This window comes from Somniosus microcephalus, unplaced genomic scaffold (genome assembly GCF_052327205.1).
Source record: "Somniosus microcephalus isolate GS21.2 unplaced genomic scaffold, FLI_Smic_1.0 unresolved_chr7, whole genome shotgun sequence".
Lineage (NCBI taxonomy): Eukaryota > Metazoa > Chordata > Chondrichthyes > Squaliformes > Somniosidae > Somniosus > Somniosus microcephalus.
The window spans coordinates 42,440,612-42,460,276 of NW_028225185.1; the positions used below are offsets into that span (position 1 = coordinate 42,440,612).

The following is a 19,665-nucleotide window of genomic DNA, read 5'->3' on the forward strand; positions in this document are numbered from 1 at the left end:
TCCCGCAGCCCGAGCAGATCGCGTTTTTCGCCGGGCAGCGCGCTCTGGGGTGTTTTGCCTGGCCACAGAAGTAGCATTTCTGGCCTTGGGGCACTGCTGTCTGGCCTTGGGACACTGCTGCGGTAGTTGGGCCGTTGTTGGGGTGTGGCTGGGGTGGCACGGCGCTATGAGGCGGTCCTACCGTGTCCCAGGCTGTCATTCCCCGCGGCGTCCACGGTGCAGAGGAGTAGGCATCCATGCCCTGGTAGGCTGCATCCAACGATAGTGCGAGTTCAGAGGCCTTGTTGAGGTCGAGGTTACTCTGCTCCAACAGTCGCTGTCGGGTGTAATTGGATCTGTGGCCCGCTACAAAAGCGTCCCGGATAAGTTCCTCTGTGTACACGGCGGCCTTTACATCCTTACAACCACAGGCCCGGCCAAGCACAGACAGTGCCTGAAGGTATTCCACGGTCGATTCCCCAGGTTGTTGTTTACGACTCCCCAGGAGGTGCCTGGCGTACACTTCGTTCACTGGGCGCGTGTACTGGTCCTTGAGCTTGATAGCGTCCGCGTACGAGGTCGCGTCTTGGATGACCGAGTACACTCGGTGGTTTTGGAGGTCAGGACATCCAGTTTGTCCTCGTCCGATTTGATTGCTTCGGAGGCGGTCAGGAATTTTTCGAAACACTTAAGCCAGTGAGTAAACTTGGTGGATGAGCCCGCCTCCCGATGATCTAAGTCCAGGCATGCTGGTGTGAGGATCTTCTCCATTATAAAAATGTTGTTAATAAAATTGATGCGCTATCAATTACTCATAAAAGACTGAGAGTTAGAAGAGTAACTAAAGGCTTTTATTAACAACAGAATGGAGGTCTGCCTCGCGTGGTCGACCGGTCCATGATACTAAGGGCTGGGGAGCAGTCACCTTTATACTAGGACCTGTGGGAGGAGTCAGCCGAGGCATGTCCAGGCATGTACACAGTGGAATACAAACAGGACAAACAGGAATACAAACAGTGGTTTACCACAGGGGAGTGTGTCAGTATTTACAGGGGGGTCCCCGGGAGTGTGTCAGTATTTACAGGGGGGTCCCCGGGAGTGTGTCAGTATTTACAGGGGGTCCCCGGGAGTGTGTCAGTATTTACAGGGGGGTCCCCGGGAGTGTGTCAGTATTTACAGGGGGTCCCCGGGAGTGTGTCAGTATTTACAGGGGGTCCCCGGGAGTGTGTCAGTATTTACAGGGGGTCCCCGGGAGTGTGTCAGTATTTACAGGGGGTCCCCGGGAGTGTGTCAGTATTTACAGGGGGTCCCCGGGAGTGTGTCAGTATTTACAGGGGGTCCCCAGGAGTGTGTCAGTATTTACAGGGGGTCTCCGGGGAGTGTGTGTGTATTTACAGGGGGGGGTCCCTGGCAGTGTGTCAGTGTTTACAGGGGGGTCCCCGGGAGTGTGTCAGTATTTACAGGGGGGTCCCCGGGAGTGTGTCATTCACCACTAACTGTCTCATTCTCTCTGTCTCTGCCGCAGGGCGGTTACAACCTGACCTCGATCGCCGAGTCCATGGCCATGTGCACTCAGACCTTACTGGGCGACACGCCCCCCTACCTCGGGCGGTTAAACGCTCCCGTCGCCAGTGCCATCTCGACCATCAGCAACGTGATCCTAACGCAGTGCAAATACTGGACCTCTCTTCGAATGCAGAGTGAGAGCCATTCTCCATTTCCACAATTGAACGTTACTATTGAAACTGCTCCCACTGCCCCTTCAGGCAGCGCATTCCAGATCACCGCAGCTCGCTGTGTTAAAAGACATTCTCCTCATCTCCATCTCTGCTTCTTTTTTATCTTAAATCTGTGTCCTCTGGTTACCGACCCTCCTGCCACTTTCAAAACATCTCGCAATTTTGAACATCTCTATTCAACCTCCCCTTAACCTTCTCTGCTCTAAGGAGAACAACCCCAGTTTCTCCAGTCTCTCCACATCACTGAAGTCTCTCATCCCTGGTACCATTCTGGTCAATCTCCCCTTAACCTTCTCTGCTCTAAGGAGAACAACCGCAGCTTCTCCAGTCTCTCCACACCACTGAAGTCTCTCATCCCTGGTACCATTCTGGTCAATCTCCCCTTAACCTTCTCTGCTCTAAGGAGAACAATCCCAGCTTCTCCAGTCTCTCCACATCACTGAAGTCCCTCATCCCTGGTACCATTCTGGTCAATCTCCCCTTAACCTTCTCTGTTCCAAGGAGAACAACCCCAGCTTCTCCAGCCTCTCCACATCACTGAAGTCCCTCATCCCTGGTACCATTCTGGTCAATCTCCTCTTAACCTTCTCTGCTCTATGGAGAACAATCCCGGCTTCTCCAGTCTCTCCACATCACTGAAGTCCCTCATCCCTGGTACCATTCTGGTCAATCTCCCCTTAACCTTCTCTGCTCTAAGTACAACAATCCCAGCTTCTCCAGTCTCTCCACATAACTGAAGTCCCTCATCCCTGGTACCATTCTGGTCAATCTCCCCTTAACCTTCTCTGCTCTAAGGAGAACAACCCCAGCTTCTCCAGTCTCTCCACATCACTGAAGTCCCTCATGCCTGGTACCATTCTGGTCAATCTCCTCTTAACCTTCTCTGCTCTAAGGAGAACAACCCCAGCTTCTCCAGTCTCTCCACATCACTGAAGTCCCTCATCCCCGGTACCATTCTGGTCAATCTCCCCTTAACCTTCTCTGCTCTAAGGAGAACAATCCCAGCTTCTCCAGTCTCTCCACATCACTGAAGTCCCTCAACCCTGGTACCATTCTGGTCAATCTCCCCTTAACCTTCTCTGCTCCAAGGAGAACAATCCCAGCTTCTCCAGTCTCTCCACATCACTGAAGTCCCTCATCCCTGGTACCATTCTGGTCAATCTCCCCTTAACCTTCTCCTCTCTAAGGAGAACAATCCCAGCTTCTCCAGTCTCTCCACATCACTGAAGTCCCTCATCCCTGGTACCATTCTGGTCAATCTCCCCTTAACCTTCTCTGCTCTAAGGAGAACAACCCCAGCTTCTCCAGTCTCTCCACATCACTGAAGTCCCTCATCCCTGGTACCATTCTGGTCAATCTCCCTTTAACCTTCTCTGCTCTAAGGAGAACAACCCCAGCTTCTCCAGTCTCTCCACATCATTGAAGTCCCTCATCCCTGGTACCATTCTGGTCAATCTCCCCTTAACCTTCTCTGCTCCAAGGAGAACAATCCCAGCTTCTCCAGTCTCTCCACATCATTGAAGTCCCTCATCCCTGGTACCATTCTGGTCAATCTCCCCTTAACCTTCTCTGCTCCAAGGAGAACAATCCCAGCTTCTCCAGTCTCTCCACATCACTGAAGTCCCTCATCCCTGGTACCATTCTGGTCAATCTCCCTTTAACCTTCTCTGCTCTAAGGAGAACAACCCCAGCTTCTCCAGTCTCTCCACATCATTGAAGTCCCTCATCCCTGGTACCATTCTGGTCAATCTCCCCTTAACCTTCTCTGCTCCAAGGAGAACAATCCCAGCTTCTCCAGTCTCTCCACATCATTGAAGTCCCTCATCCCTGGTACCATTCTGGTCAATCTCCCTTTAACCTTCTCTGCTCTAAGGAGAACAACCCCAGCTTCTCCAGTCTCTCCACATCATTGAAGTCCCTCATCCCTGGTACCATTCTGGTCAATCTCCCCTTAACCTTCTCTGCTCCAAGGAGAACAATCCCAGCTTCTCCAGTCTCTCCACATCATTGAAGTCCCTCATCCCTGGTACCATTCTGGTCAATCTCCCCTTAACCTTCTCTGCTCCAAGGAGAACAATCCCAGCTTCTCCAGTCTCTCCACATCACTGAAGTCCCTCATCCCTGGTACCATTCTGGTCAATCTCCCTTTAACCTTCTCTGCTCTAAGGAGAACAACCCCAGCTTCTCCAGTCTCTCCACATCATTGAAGTCCCTCATCCCTGGTACCATTCTGGTCAATCTCCCCTTAACCTTCTCTGCTCCAAGGAGAACAATCCCAGCTTCTCCAGTCTCTCCACATCATTGAAGTCCCTCATCCCTGGTACCATTCTGGTCAATCTCCCCTTAACCTTCTCTGCTCCAAGGAGAACAATCCCAGCTTCTCCAGTCTCTCCACATCACTGAAGTCCCTCATCCCTGGTACCATTCTGGTCAATCTCCCCTTAACCTTCTCTGCTCTAAGGAGAACAACCCCAGCTTCTCCAGTCTCTCCACATCATTGAAGTCCCTCATCCCTGGTACCATTCTGGTCAATCTCCCCTTAACCCTCTTTGATCTAAGGAGAACAACCCCAGCTTCTCCAGTCTCTCCACATCACTGAAGTCCCTCATCCCTGGTACCATTCTGGTCAATCTCCCCTTAACCTTTTCCAAGGCCTTGGAATCCTTCCTAAAGTGCCCTCTCAGGTGGACGTAAAAGATCCCACGGCCTCTATTGGAAGAAGAGCAGGCAGGAGGTCTCCCCGGTGTCCTGGGACTGATATTTAACCCTCGACCAACATCACTAACAAAACAGATGGTCTGGTCATTGTCACATTGCTGTTTGTGGACTCCTGCTGTGCACAAATCGCGTTTCCCGACATTACAACAGTGAACACGCTTCAAAAGTCATTCCTTGGCGGTGAAGCGCTTTGGGAATTCCTAAGGTGGCGAAAGGCGCGATAGAAATGCGAGTCCTTCTTTAACACAACTATTATTATTATTAGGATTAGGTCGTGATTTTGCTGCTTTACTTGCTCGTATTTTTTCTTTCTACCCACAGTTCCTGAGCTGGAGCCTCAAATTCAGCCCATGACGAATCCGAGAACAGCAGCATGGCCCAAGCAGCCGACTGCCGCTACGAGTATGTATATCAGTGAATTCCCCGAGTGTTTCTGTGTAGAATACGCCACGCCTGTAATCAGAATGTGCCCCTAAATTCCTGTATATCTCTCTGCATAACATGTTAAAAATTCTACATTCGCTCATCCACCTATTTCCATTGTGAATTCCTCCGTCAATATTTATAATGGGAACCGCCTATGTCAACTTGTCACGCTGTAATTACACCCTGCCACCAGTGGTGGTGCTGTGGCGTGACAGGTTTACATGGGGCCGTTTCCATTAGAAATGTTTACATAGGAATTTAGAATAGGAATATAAAAATAACGAACGAATCGGTGCATTTAAAACGGAGGCTGAATTCAGTCTGCACATCCTGGTCCAAATACCAACCCCGGCCCTCTAACCTTCGGCCTCTTACCCCGCTTCACCTGAACACGACACTTGGTCTTAACAGTCCCTGTGTGCACACCGCCACAGGAGGTCAACCAGTATTTATTATAAACAGGCATCAAATACGCGGTAATACAGGTATCGGCTGTGGCTCAGTGGGTCTCGTTCACTCCTCTGAGTCAGCAGGTCGTGGGTCCGAGACCCCCCTCCAGAGACTCGAGCCCCATAATCTAGTCCCGACACCCCCTCGGTGCTAGTACTGAGGGTGCTCCGCACTGTCGGATGGGCAGTACTGAGGGAGCGCTGCACTGTCGGAGGGGCGGTACTGAGGGAGCGCCGCACTGTCGGAAGGGCAGTACTGAGGCAGCGCCGCACTGTCGGAGGGGCAGTACTGAGGGAGCGCCGCACTGTCGTAGGGGCCGTACTGAGGGAGCGCCGCACTGTCGGAGGGACAGTACTGAGGGAGTGCCGCACTGTCGGAGGGGCAGTACTGAGGGAGCACCACACTGTCGGAGGGGCGGTACTGAGGGAGCACCGCACTGTCGGAGGGGCAGTACTGAGGGAGCGCCGCACTGTCGGAGGGGCAGTACTGAGGGAGCGCCGCACTGTCGGAGGGGCGGTACTGAGGGAGCGCCGCACTGTCGGAGGGGCAGTACTGAGGGAGCGCTGCACTGTCGGAGGGGCGGTACTGAGGGAGCGCCGCACTGTCGGAGGGGCGGTACTGAGGGAGCACCGCACTGTCGGAGGGGCGGTACTGAGGGAGCCCGCACTGTCGGAAGGGCGGTACTGAGGGAGCGTCGCACTGTTGGAGGGGCAGTACTGAGGGAGCGCCGCACTGTCGGAGGGGCAGTACTGAGGGAGCGCCGCATTGTCGTAGGCCTTTCAGATGAGACGTTAAACCCGAGGTCCCCGTCTGCCCCCTCAGGTGGACGTGAAGGATCCCACGGCCACTATTGCAAGAAGAGCAGGGGGGAGTTCTCCCCAGTGTAAGATTTGGATCACAGGTCACACACACATTACCCAAAGGGTCTTGGGTAAGGCATTCTATTAAGGAGCGGCAGTTTAAGTTAATTGCAACACACAATCAAGATAGACAAAGTAGACATACGACAGTGACAAGCAGCTGGTATCAGACAGATTGCTGGCGTGCCCGAACAGACCTTCCCTTCCCTTCACCGTCTGTGCTAAAAGCTCTTTAGATATTGCTTCTACTCTCTTTTTAGGAGAGGGCCTAGGGTAGAGCATCAAAGATATAGTCAACGACCTTTCTAGCACACAGCGAGTCTGGGAACAAGGTCACCGCCACGGTGCAGCATGTTGCAACGTCTGTAAGATCTTAAATGATCTCGGAGTTCTTGGACAAAACACCAATAGGCAGCAGCCAGTATGTTTGAGCAATAGATCAAGATTTATTAAGCTTACAGCGTAATATACTTAACATTAGGCGATAGTTTCAATGAGTAGCTCACAGTCCTTGGCCTCTGGAACCTCTCAGACACAGATGACGTCTGTTCCTTTGCTCTCGCAGTACGTCTGTGAAAAGTTGTTCTTTGAGTATCGAGGTTTTAACCCTATTCTTATCAACAGTTGGCTTGGCCAGTGCCCATATATGGTCTGTAACAAAATCACCTTTTTTAATTGGTTCTAATGGTCAAAATACCATTGTCACTCAGACTGAGGTAACATCCCGCCTTTCCAGTATTTTTCCGTCATCCCTATCCCGCTGCCTTGTTATCTTGTTTATAGTTTTTCACCCCATTGGAATTGACCATATCTCTTTCATTTCCTGCCTCCCTGGTACAAGGCCAAGGGTAGAGTATCAAAGATATACTCAACGACCTAAGAGATTAGCGTGTAAAGTTAAGGCACATGGGATTAGGGGCAAGGTATTGACTTGGATAGAGAACTGGTTGGCAGACAGAAAGCAAAGAGTTGGAATAAACGGGTCTTTTTCCGAGTGGCAGGCAGTGACTCGTGGGGTACCACAGGGATTGGTGCTAGGACCCCAGCTATTCACAATATATATTAATGATCTGGATGAGGGAACTAGATGTAATATCTCCAAGTTTGCAGACAACACAAAGCTGGGTGGGCGTGTGTGCTGTGAGGAGGATGCCGAGAAACTCCAGTATGATTTGGACAGGTTGGGTGATTGGGCAGAAGCATGGCAGATGCAATATAACGTGGATAAATGCAAGGTTATCCACTTTGGTGTCAAAAACAAGAAGGCAGATTATTATCTGAATGGCAATAGATTGGGAGAAGGGGAAGTGCAACGAGACCTGGGCATCCTTGTGCACCAGTTGCTGAAGGTAAGCATGCAGGTGCAGCAGGCGGTTAAGAAGGCAAATGGTATGTTGGTCTTCGTAGCGAGAGGGTTTGAGTACAGGAACAAGGATGTCTTGCTGCAGCTGTACAGGGCCTTGGTGAGACCACATCTTGAGTATTGTGTGCAGTTTTGGTCGCCTTATTTGAGGAAGGATGTTCTTGCCATGGAAGGAGTGCAGCGAAGATTCACCAGACTGATACCTGGGATGGCAGGAATGACGTATGAGGAGAGATTGGGTCGATTGGGCTTGTACTCGTTGGAGTTTAGAAGAATGAGAGGGGATCTCATTGAAACTTATAAAATTCTAACAGGACTAGACAGACTAGATGCAGGAAGGATGTTCCCGATGGTCGGGGAGTCCAGAACCAGGGGTCACAGTCTAAGGATAAGGGGTAAGCCATTTAGGACTGAGATGAGGAGGAATTTCTTCACCCAGAGAGTGGTGAACCTGTGGAATTCTCTACCACAGAAGGCAGTAGAGGCCAATTCATTAAATATATTCAAAAAGGAGTTGGATATATTTCTTAAGGCTGAAGGGATCAAGGGATATGGGGAGAAAGCAGGGACAGGGTACTGAATTTGGATGATCAGCCATGATCACATTGAATGGTGGAGCAGACTTGAGGGGCCGAATGGCCTACTCCTGCTCCTATCTTCTATGTTTCTAAGGCCTTTATACCAAGGGCCCATATCGGCGCTGTTTCACTAGTCTTGAGCTATCCAGACTGTCTCGCTTTAATCTACCAGATAAATACCGTATCTCCACGATCTCTCTCATTTTATGACCTTATACTAATTATTTTTTAAATATCTTTGCAATTAGTTTTGTTAAGCGAATTCTAATTTCTACTTAGCATCATGATATATTATTTAGCAATTTAACCTTCACTCGCAGCCTGTGGCTGTTTGTTATCAAAACTTAAGTCAAAGCTGCTTTTGACTGTCTTTGCAGCTGCGTTTTGAACAAGGCTTTGCTTTTTAGTTACCCGGGAGTAATTATGGGTAACATTATTTGGTCAGTGGCTACACTTGAATTTATATGTACATGATTCTCATCTACTAAATATCAGCCTTTCGTACACATCTGCAGGGAACCAAGAACATCAGCAAATTCTAAGAGGTCGATTTTCATTGACCCGTGGAGTTGGGATTGGAGACGTGCGGGGGTGGGGGGGCGTTAAAGCCCCGAATTCGGGGGTCCCGACACCATCCTGCCCCCAACCCGTCTCCATGTAAGTTTCAAAGGAGGCGGGTACCCGCCCCACACTGGGACCCGCCTACCCGAGGCGGGAAGGGATTAGTGCCAATTAACTGCCTGATAACAGGTAGTTAACAGGCAGTGTTTAGCCTAATCCCTATTTTAAAGCTTGAAGTGTGGGATTCCCGACGGCTCCAAACCACGCATGCGATCTGTCAAAAGTGACAGCCTTCAGCTTTCTGTGCCGGTGAGATTTCTAACTGAGTCTGTGTAGAAGGACTCATGTTAGAAGTCAGACTGTCAGTGTTTGACAGCTTCAAACAGCTGTGAAACACTGATATTTCATCTGTCAAAACCTCTTGACAGATGAAATTTCAGTCTGTGACGTCACCTGTTGCCGGGTGGCCCCTAATTGGCCTGCTGAGCCCGCTGGGCGGACTCAACAAGATCAATCAAGTCAAAATCACGTGGGTTGGCCACATCTCGATGGAGGCGGGACTACAACCCCGAAAGTTGTAGTCCCGCCTCCTTCCCGAATTCTGAACGAAAATCACCCCCTAAGTGTCTATCCTGTTATTCTAACTCCAGTCTGAAGAGACTTTTTTGTCTCAAGTTATTTCTTCCAAATCACGATTTCTTAACACTGGTGCCCTGGGCCCTAATTAATCCCTCAATCAACATCACTAAAAACTGGTGATTTATCACATTGGCTGTTTGTGGGAGCTTGCTGTGCCCAAATTGGCAGCCGCGTTTCCCACATTACAACCGTGACCACACTTCAAAAGATCTTCAACGGCTGTAAAGCACTTTGGGACGTCCTGAGGTGATGATAAGGCTCTGGAGAAATGCGAGTCTTTCTTAAACAGTTGTGATATTATAATATCATGATGATCAGGTTGTGATTTTGTGTGCCCCTCTTTTCTCTTAGTACCCTCATCATCCATGGCGGAGGCTCAAAGTCAGAGCTCGTCGGCCCGGAGAGCATCAACGTGGTCACAGCCGCGTATGTATATCAATGAATTCCCCGAGTGTTACGGGGTATAATACACCACGCCTGTAATTAGAATGTGCGCCTAAACTCTCGTATATATCTCTGCATAACATGTTAAAAATTCTACATTCGCTTGTCCACCTATTTCCGTTGTGAGTTCCTCCGTCAATATTTATAATGGGAACCGCCTATGTCAACTTGTCATGCTGTAATTACACCCTGCCACCAGTGGTGGTGCTGTGGCGTGACAGGTTTACATGGGGCCGTTTCCATTAGAAATGTTTACATAGGAATTTAGAAATAACGACCGAATTGGTGCATTTAAAATGGCGGCTGAATTCGGTCTGCACACCCTGCTCCAAATATCCACCCCAGCCCTCTAACCCTCGGCCTCTGACCCCGCTTCACCTGAACACGACACTTGGTCTCAACAGTCCGTGTGTGCACACCGCCATGGGAGGTCGACCAGTATTTATTATAAACAGGCGTCCAATACGCGGTAATACAGGTATCAGCCGTGGCTCAGTGGGTCTCATTCACGACTCCCAAGTCAGAAGGTTGTAGGTCCAAGCCCCCTCTCCAAAGACTCAAGCCCCATAATCAAGTCCCGACACTCCCCCGGTGCACCGCGCCATCGCACTGTTGGAGGGGCAGTCTTTCGGGATGAGACGTTAAACCCGAGGCCCCCGTCTGCCCTCTCAGGTGGACGTAAAAGATCCCACGGCCACTATTGGAAGAAGAGCGGGGGGGGGCGGCGGGTGGAGTTCGCCCCCAAAAGAACGTCATTGGCTGTGAAGCGCTTTGGGACGTCCTGAGGTGATGAAAGGCGCTGGAGAAATTCGAGTCTTTCTTTAACAGTTCAGAGAATCATAGAATGGTTGCAGCACGGAAGGAGGCCAGTCGGCCCGTCGAGCCCGTGCCGGCTCTCTGCAAGAGCACTTCAGCTAGTCCCACTCCCCCCGTCCTTTCCCCGTAGCCCTGCAAATCTTTTTCCTTCAGGTACTTATTCAATTCCCTTTTGAAAGCCACGATTGAATCTGCCTCCACCACCCTCTCAGGCAGTGCATTCCAGATCCTGACCACTCGCTGCGTAAAAAAGTTTTTCCTCATGTCGCCTTTGGTTGTTCTGCCAATCACTTTAAATCTGTATCCTCTGGTTCTCGACCCTTCCGCTAATGGGAACAGTTTCTCTCTCTCTGCTCTGTCCAGACCCCTCATGATTTTGAACACCTCGATCAAATCTCCCCTCAACCTTCTCTGCTCTAAGGAGAACAATCCCAGCTTCTCCAGTCTCTCCACATCACTGAAGTCCCTCATCCCTGGTACCATTCTGGTCAATCTCCCCTTAACCTTCTCTGCTCTAAGGAGAACAATCCCAGCTTCTCCAGTCTCTCCACATCACTGAAGTCCCTCATCCCTGGTACCATTCTGGTCAATCTCCCCTTAACCTTCTCTGCTCTAAGGAGAACAACCTCAGCTTCTCCAGTTTCTCCACATCACTGAAGTCCCTCATCCCTGGTACCATTCTGGTCAATCTCCCCTTAACCTTCTCTGCTCTAAGGAGAACAATCCCAGCTTCTCCAGTCTCTCCACATCACTGAAGTCCCTCATCCCTGGTACCATTCTGGTCAATCTCCCCTTAACCTTCTCTGCTCTAAGGAGAACAACCCCAGTTTCTCCACATAACTGAAGTCCCTCATCCCTGGAATCATTCTTGTAAATCTTTTCTGCACCCTCTCTAAGGCCTTCGCATCCTTCCTAAAGTGCGGTGCCCAGAATTGGACACAATACTCCAGTTGAGGCCGAACCAGTGTTTTATAAAGGCTCATTATAACTTCCTTGCTTTTGTACTCGATGCCTTTATTTATAATAAAACTCAGGATCCCGTAAGCTTTTTTAACCGCTTTCTCAACCTGCCCTGCCACCTTCAATGATTTGTGTACATATACCCCCAGGTCTCTCTGTTCCTGCACCCTTTTTAGGATTGTACCCTTTAGTTTATATTTCCTCTCCTCAATCTTTCTACCAAAATATATCATTTCGCACTTTTCTGCGTTAAACTTCACCTGCCATCTGCCCGCCCATTCCACCAGCCTCTCTATGTCCTCTTGAAGTCTATCACTATCCTCCTCACTGTTCACTCACTGACGGGACCAGCGTGGTGCCGGTTTATCAAAAAGTCCGGATTACAGAGAGGTATAGTAAAAGGTACGAGAGCCCCGTGCACAGCAACAAATCCAGGCGTCCCTGTTGCTTAGCAACAGGTGCAGGAACCCCGGCCACAAGATCCAGGCGTCCCTGTTGCTTAGCAAGAGGTGCAGGAACCCCGGCCACAAGATCCAGGCGTCCCTGTTGCTTAGCAAGAGGTGCAGGAACCCCGGTTACACAGCCACAGATCCAGGAACGGCCACTAATATGAAGTAAAAATTACCTGAACCTACCCCTGAATTTTGCCGGTTAACAGGGATTTCCGGTTATTTAGGTGCCGGTAAATCGAGGGTTTTGTGTCATCTGCATATTTTGAAATTGTACCCTGTACACCCAGGTCCTTATTGATATATATCAAGAAAAGCAGTGGTCCTAGAACTGACCCCTGGGGAACAGCACTGTATACCTTCCTCCAGTCCAAAAAAAAACGCTCACCCCTACTCTCTGTTTCCTGTCACTTAGCCAATTTTGTTTCCATGCTGCCACTGTCCCTTTTATTCCATGGGCTTCAACTTTGCTATGACATTATAATAGTATCATCATTATGATCAGGTTCTAATTTTGTTGCCTGTCTTTTCTCCTAGTACCCTCAGTATCCATAGCGGAGGCTGAAGGTCGGGGCTCGTCAGCCCGGAGAGCATCGGCGCGGCCACAACTGCGTACGTATATCAATGAGTGCCCCGAGTGTTACTGCGTATAATACACCATGTCTGTCATTAGGAAATGGCCCCGTATGTCCGACGACTCCTCCTATTTCTCATGCATTTATCCAGTGCCTTTAACGTAGTAAAACGTCCCAAGGTGCTTCACAGGAGCGTAAATCAGACAGAATTTGACCCCGAGCCACATAAGGAGATATTCGGGGACAGGTGACCAAAAGCTGGGTCACAGAGGTCGGTTTTAAGGAGCGTCTTAAAGGAGGAGAGAGAGAGGCGGAGAGGTTTAGGGAGGGAATTCCAGAGCTCGGGGGCCCTGGCGCGGTCGCCAATGGCGGAGTGATGGAAATCGAGGGATGCGCGAGAGGCCGGAATTGGAGGAGCGCAGAGATCTGGGAGGGTTGTAGGGGCTGGAGGAGGTTACAGAGATAGGGAGGGTTGTAGGGGCTGGAGGAGGTTACAGAGATAGGGAGGGCTGTAGGGGGCTGGAGGAGGTTACAGAGATAGGGAGGGTTGTAGGGGCTGGAGGAGGTTACAGAGATAGGGAGGGTTGTAGGGGCTGGAGGAGGTTACAGAGATAGGGAGGGAGGGCGAGGAGGCCGCGGAGGGGATTTGAACACCAGGATGTAAATTTTGAAATCGAGGCGTTGCTTAACCGGGAGCCAATGTAGGTCAGCGAGCACAGGGGGTGATGGGTGAACGGGACTCGGTGCGAGTTAGGATCCAGGCAGCAGAGTTTTGGATGACCTCAAGTTTACGTAGGGTAGAATGTGGGAGGTCGGCCAGGAGTGCGTTGGAATAGTCGAGTCTAGAGGTAACAAAGACATGGATGAGGGTTTCAGCAGCGGATGAGCTGAGGCAGGGGCGGAGACGGGCGATGTTACGGAGGTGGAAATAGGCGGTCTTAGTGATGGGGCGGATATGTGGTCGGAAGCTCATCTCAGGGTCAAATACAAGACCAAGGTTGCGAACAGTGTGGTTCAGCCTCATAGACAGTTGCCAGGGAGAGGGAGGGAGTCGGTTGCTAGGGATCCCATAAATGAATATTAAAAAAAAAATCAACATCACTAAAAACTGGTCATTATTGCATTGATATTTGTGGGATCTTGCTGTGCGCATATTTGCTGCCGCGTTTCCTACATTTCAACAGTGACTGCACTTCAAAAGTTTTTCATTGGTTCTGAAGCGTTTTGGGACGTCCCGAGGCCGTAAAAGGCGCTGTGGAATTTTTAAAATTCATTCCTGGGATGTGGGCGTCGCTGGCAAGGCCCAGCATTTATTGCCCATCCCTAATTGCCCCTTGAGAAGGTGGTGGTGAGCCACCGCCTTGAACCGCTGCAGTCCCGTGTGGTGAAGGTGCTCCCACAGCGCTGTTAGGGAGGGAGTTCCAGGATTTTGACCCAGCGACGATGACGGAACGGCCGATATATTTCCAAGTCAGAATGGCGTGTGTGACTCGGAGGGGAACTTGGAGGTGGTGGTGTTCCCATGCGCCTGCTGCCCTTGTCCTTCTAGGTGGAAGAGGTCGCGGGTTTGGGAGGTGCTGCCGAAGAAGCCTTGGCGAGCTGCTGCAGTGCATCTTGTAGATGGTCCACACTGCAGCCACGGTGCGTCGGTGGTGGAGGGAGTGAATGTTTAAGGTGGTGGATGGGGTGCCGATCAAGCGGGCTGCTTTGTCGAGCTTCTTGAGTGTTGTTGGAGCTGCACTCATCCAGGCAAGTGGAGAGTATTCCATCACACTCCTGACTTGTGCCTTGTAGATGGTGGAAAGGCTTTGGGGAGTCAGGAGGTGAGACACTCGCCACAGAATACCCAGCCTCTGACCTGCTCTTGTTGCCACAGCATTTATGTGGCTGGTCCAGTTAAGTTTCTGGTCAATGGTGACCCCCCAGGATGTTGATGGTGGGGGATTCGGCGATGGTAATGCTGTTGAATGTCAAGGGGAGGTGGCTAGACTCTCGCTTATTGAAGATAGTCATTGCCTGACACTTGTGAGGCGCGAATGTTACCTGCCACTTATCAGCCCAAGCCTGAATGTCGTCCAGGTCTTGTTGCATGCGGGCATGGGCTGCTTCATTATCTGAGGAGTTGTGAATGGCGCCGAACACTGTGCAGTCATCAGCGAACATCCCCACTTCTGACCTTATGATGGAGGGGAGGTCATTGATGAAGCAGCTGAAGATGGTTGGGCCTAGGACGCTGCCCTGAGGAACTCCTACAGCGATGTCCTGGGGCTGTGACGATTGACCTCCAACAACCACAACCATCTTCCTTTGTGCTAGGTATGACTCCAGCCAGTGGAGCGTTTTCCCCCTGATTCCCATTGACTTCAGTTTTACTGGGGCTCCTTGATGCCACACTTGGTCAAATGCTGCCTTGGTCTGGACGGATTACAGCTGCACATTTTAAAGGAATCTAGAGCAGAGGCATTACTACACATATTTAATAATTCGTTTGAACAAGTTGTAGTGCCAGAGGACTGGCGGATAGCTAACATAATAATACCTATATTTAAGAAGGGAGATCGAACACGTCCAGGGAACTATAGACCAGTCAGCTTAACATCGGTGGTAGGAAAAATAATGGAATCCCTACTAAAGGAGAAAATAGAAAAGCATCTCGAAACCAGAAATATAATAATGAATAGTCAGCATAGATTTCAAACTTGACCAACCTCATCGAATGTTTTTGAAGAGGTAACAGAGAGAGTAGACAAGGGTAATGCAGTAGAAGTAATTTATCTAGATTTTCAAAAGGCCTTCGATAAGGTCCCCCATAATAGACTGATGAACAAGGTCAGAGAAATGCGGAGACAGGGGACAAGTGGCAGAATGGATTGCTGGCTGGCTTCAAGACAGAAAGCAGAGAGTGGGAGTAAAGGGTAGTTATTCACAGTGGCAGAAGGTGGGTAGTGGTGTTCCACAGGGATCAGTGCTGGGACCACTGCTGTTCACAATTTACATTAACGATTTAGACTTTGGAATCAGAAACACAATTTCTGAATTTGTGGATGACACCATATTGGGGGGATAGTCAATACTGAGGAGGACTGCAACAAGTTACAGGAGGACATTAATAAACTTACAGAATGGGCATAAAATTGGCAAATGAAGTTCAACACAGATAAATGTGAGGTGTTACATTTTGGTAGAAAGAATAGGGAGGTCACTTATCACTTGGAGGGTGCGAGTCTAGGTGGGGTAGAGGAACAAAGGGATCTCGGAGTACAAATACACAAATCACTAACAAGTTACGACACAGGTTAACAAGGCCATTTAAAAACAAGCAAACCAAGCACTAGGGTTTATTTCTAGAGGGATAGAATTGAAAAGTCGGGAAGTTATGCTAAACCTGTATCGAACCTTGGTTAGACCACACTTGGAGCACTGCGTACAGTTCTGGTCACCATATTATAGAAAGGATATAGAGGCACTGGAGAGGGTGCAGAGAAGATTTACAAGGATGATACCAGAAATGCGAGGGTGCACATATCAGGAAAGGATGAACAGGCTGGGTCTCTTTTCTCTTGAAAAGAGAAGGCTGAGGGGTGACCTAATAGAGGTCTTTAAAATTATGAGAGGTTTTGATAGAGTGGATACAGAGAGAGTGTTTCCACTTGTGGGGAAGAGCATAACTAGAGGCCATCAATATAAGATAGTCACCAAGAAATCCAACAGGGAATTCAGGAGGAACTTCTTTCCCCAGAGAGTGGTGAGAATGTGGAACTCGCTACCACAGGGAGTGGTCGAGGCGAATAGTATAGATGCATTTACGGGGAGGCTGGACAAGTGTATGAGGGAGAAGGGAATAGAGGGTTATGCTGATAGATTTAGATGAGGAAAGACGGGAGGAGGCTCGAGTGGAGCATAAACCGGCATGGACTGGTTGGGCCGAATGGCCTGTTTCTGTGCCGTATATCCTATGATGTCAAGGGCAGTCACTCTCACCTCACCTCTGGAATTCAGCTCCTTTGTCCATGTTTGGACCAAGGCTGTAATGAGGTCTGGAGCCGAGTGGTCCTGGCGGAACCCAACCTGAGCATCAGTGAGCAGGTTATTGGTGAGTAAGTGCCGCTTGATAGCACTGTTGACGACACCTTCCATCACTTTGCTGATGATTGAGAGTAGACTGATGGGCCAGTAATTGGCCGGATTGGATTTGTCCTGCTTTTTGTGGACAGGACATACCTGGGCAGTTTTCCACATTGTCGGGTAGATGCCAGTGTTGTAGCTGTACTGGAACAGCTTGGCTAGAGGCGCGGCTAGTTCTGGAGCACAAGTCTTCAGCACGATAGCCGGGACGTTGTCGGGGCCCATAGCCTTTGCTGTATCCAGTGCGCTCAGCCGTTTCTTGATAGCACGTGGAGTGAATCGAATTGGCTGGAGAGTGGCTTCTGTGGTAGTGGGGACCTCAGGAGGAGGCCGATATGGATCACCCACTCGGCACTTCTGGCTGAAGATGGTTGCAAACGCTTCAGCCTTGTCTTTTGCACTCACGTGCTGGGCTCTGCCCTCATTGAAGATGGGGATGTTCATGGAGCCTCCTCCTCCCGTTAGTTGTTTAATGGTCCACCACCCTTCAGGACTGGATGCGGCAGGACTGCAGAGCTTTGATCTGCTCCATTGATTGTGGGATCGCTTAGCCCTGCCTATAGCATGCCGCTTCCGCTGTTTAGCGTGCATATAGCCCTGTGTTGCAGCTTCTTTAACAGTTCTGATATTATGATCAAGTTGTGATTTTGCTGCTTTATTTGCCTGTGCTTTCTCTTAGTACCCTTAGTTATCGTAACAGAGGCTATAGCTCAGGCCCCGCAGACTCGGAGAACCTCAATGTGGAGTCCCTCCCAGTGTATGTATATTAATGAGTAGACAGTATTCTAGCTGTGGCCTAACTAGTGTTTTATACAGTTCTAGCATAACCTCCCTGCTCTTATATTGTTTAGGAAAGGCAAGTATCCCGCATATCTTCTTAACCACCTTATCGAGTCATAACGGCACAGAAGGGGGCCATTCGGCCCAGCGAGTCCGTGCCGGCTCTCTGTAGAGCGATCCAGTCAGTTCCATTCCCCCGCTCTATCCCCGTAGCCCTGCAAGTTTATTTCCCTCGAGTGCCTATCCAGTCTTCCCTTGAAAACATCGAGTGTCTCCGCTTCCACCACTTCCGTCGGCAGCGAGTTCCAGGTCCTCACCACTCGTTGCGTAAAAGCATCACATCCCCCTCCTGTATCTCTTGCCCAAAACCTTAAATCTGTGTCCCCCTAGTCCTTGTATCATCAACTAGTGGGAACAGCCTTTCCCCGTCTAGCCTATCCAAACCCGTCATAATCTTGTACACCTCGATCAAATCACCCCTCAACCTCCTTTGCTCTAATGTAAACCAATCCAGCTTCTCCAACCTGTCCTTGTAGCTAAGATCCCCCATCCCCGGAACCATTCTGGTAAATCTCCTCTGCACCCTCTCGAGGGCCTTCACATCCTTCCTAAAGTGTGGTGACCAGAACTGGACGCAATACTCCAGTTGTGGCCTAACCAGCGCTTTATAAAGGTTCAGCATAACTCCTCTACTTTTGTACTCAATACCTCTATTTATGAAGCCCAAGATCCCATATGCTTTGCTAACCACTCTCTCAATATGTCCCGCCACCTTCCGGGACCGATGCACATTAACTCCCAGGTCCCTCTGTCCCTGCACACTCTTTAAAACTCTGCCATTAAGTGTATATTGCCTCTCCCTGTTCCTTCTGCCAAAATGCATCACCTCACACTTCTCTGTGTTAAATTGCATCTGCCGCTTGCCTGCCCATTCTGCTAGCCTTTCGCTGCCCTTTCTGTGCTTGTCGGCCTTTTTCCCCGTTTGTGGACTCTAGGGGGGATCAAGGGACATGGGGATCGGGCGGGGAAGTGGAGCTGAGGCAGAAGATCAGCCGTGCTCTTACTGAATGGCGGAGCAGGCTCGAGGGGCCGAACCCTCACGTTCTTAAACCCAAGGCCGCCCCCCCCCCCACCAACCCCTCTGGTCTGTCGTCTCGGGTGAACGTAAAAGATTCCACGGCCACGATCCCGTTGCTGTTCGCGGGATCTTGCTGTGCACAAATGAGACGCCACGTTTCCTGCTGCAGACACTACACTTCAAAAAAAAAAGCCCGTGGGGGATTCCCCGAGGTGTGGTGTAAGCCGCAGTAGGATTGCGAGTCTTTAACTTGCGCCGTGTGTTACCATTGGGTGGCGATTGTGCTGATGTGTTCGTCCGCCTCTCTTCCTTTCTTCCCGCAGTTAAGGAGGTGGACTATGACGCTCAGGCCTCGCCAACCCAGAGATCGTTGCTAGTGCCACAGCAGCAGCCTCCCTCCCTGCGTACGTATGTAAATGGATGCCCCCCCACCTCCCTCGAGCGTCACCGGGTATAATTTTCTCTTAGAAACATAGAAGATCGGAGCAGGAGTAGGCCATTCGAGCCTGCTCCGCCATTTAATGAGATCATGGCTGATCATCCAAATTCAGTACCCTGTGTTATAAATCTCATCATCAAGAAACTACTTATGAAATAACGCTGGATGGCCAGCTGGTGGCGCCGTCCAAGGAGTATAAATACTCAGGCGTCGGCCCCAGCTTGCCAGGGACATTTTGTAAGACAAGGAACTAGTGAAGTACAACTAGACCTCCGTGTTCTGAAACAAGTTGATTAAAGCCTTGCTTTATACTCAAACCAAGTGAGTAGTGAGTTTTATTACATCACCCTGTCCCTGCTTTCTCCCCATATCCCTTGATCCCTTTAGCCTTAAGAAATATATCTAACTCCTTCTTGAATATATTTAATGAATTGGCCTCCACTGCCTTCTGTGGTAGAGAATTCCACAGGTTCACCACTCTCTGGGTGAAGAAATTCCTCCTCATCTCTGTCCTAAATGTCTTACCCCTTATCCTTAGACTGTGACCCCTGGTTCTGGACTCCCCCGCCATCGGGAACATCCTTCCTGCATCTAGTCTGTCTAGTCCTGTTAGAATTTTATAAGTTTCAATGAGATCCCCTCTCATTCTTCTAAACTAGCGAATATAAGCCCAATCGACCCAATCT

At 49.9% G+C, this 19,665-nt stretch overlaps 1 protein-coding gene across 1 annotated transcript in view; it reads left to right on the top strand.

The window, feature by feature from the left end:
* The window catches only part of hdac6 (histone deacetylase 6), a 224,721-nt gene that overhangs the window by 158,968 nt on the left and 46,088 nt on the right, over nt 1-19,665 (top strand). The window contains exons 24-27 of the mRNA XM_085978338.1: nt 1,505-1,679; nt 4,758-4,838; nt 9,665-9,739; nt 12,520-12,594. Of these exons, the coding sequence (XP_085834464.1) occupies nt 1,505-1,679; nt 4,758-4,838; nt 9,665-9,739; nt 12,520-12,594 (406 nt within the window). The remainder of the gene's footprint in view (nt 1-1,504; nt 1,680-4,757; nt 4,839-9,664; nt 9,740-12,519; nt 12,595-19,665) is intronic.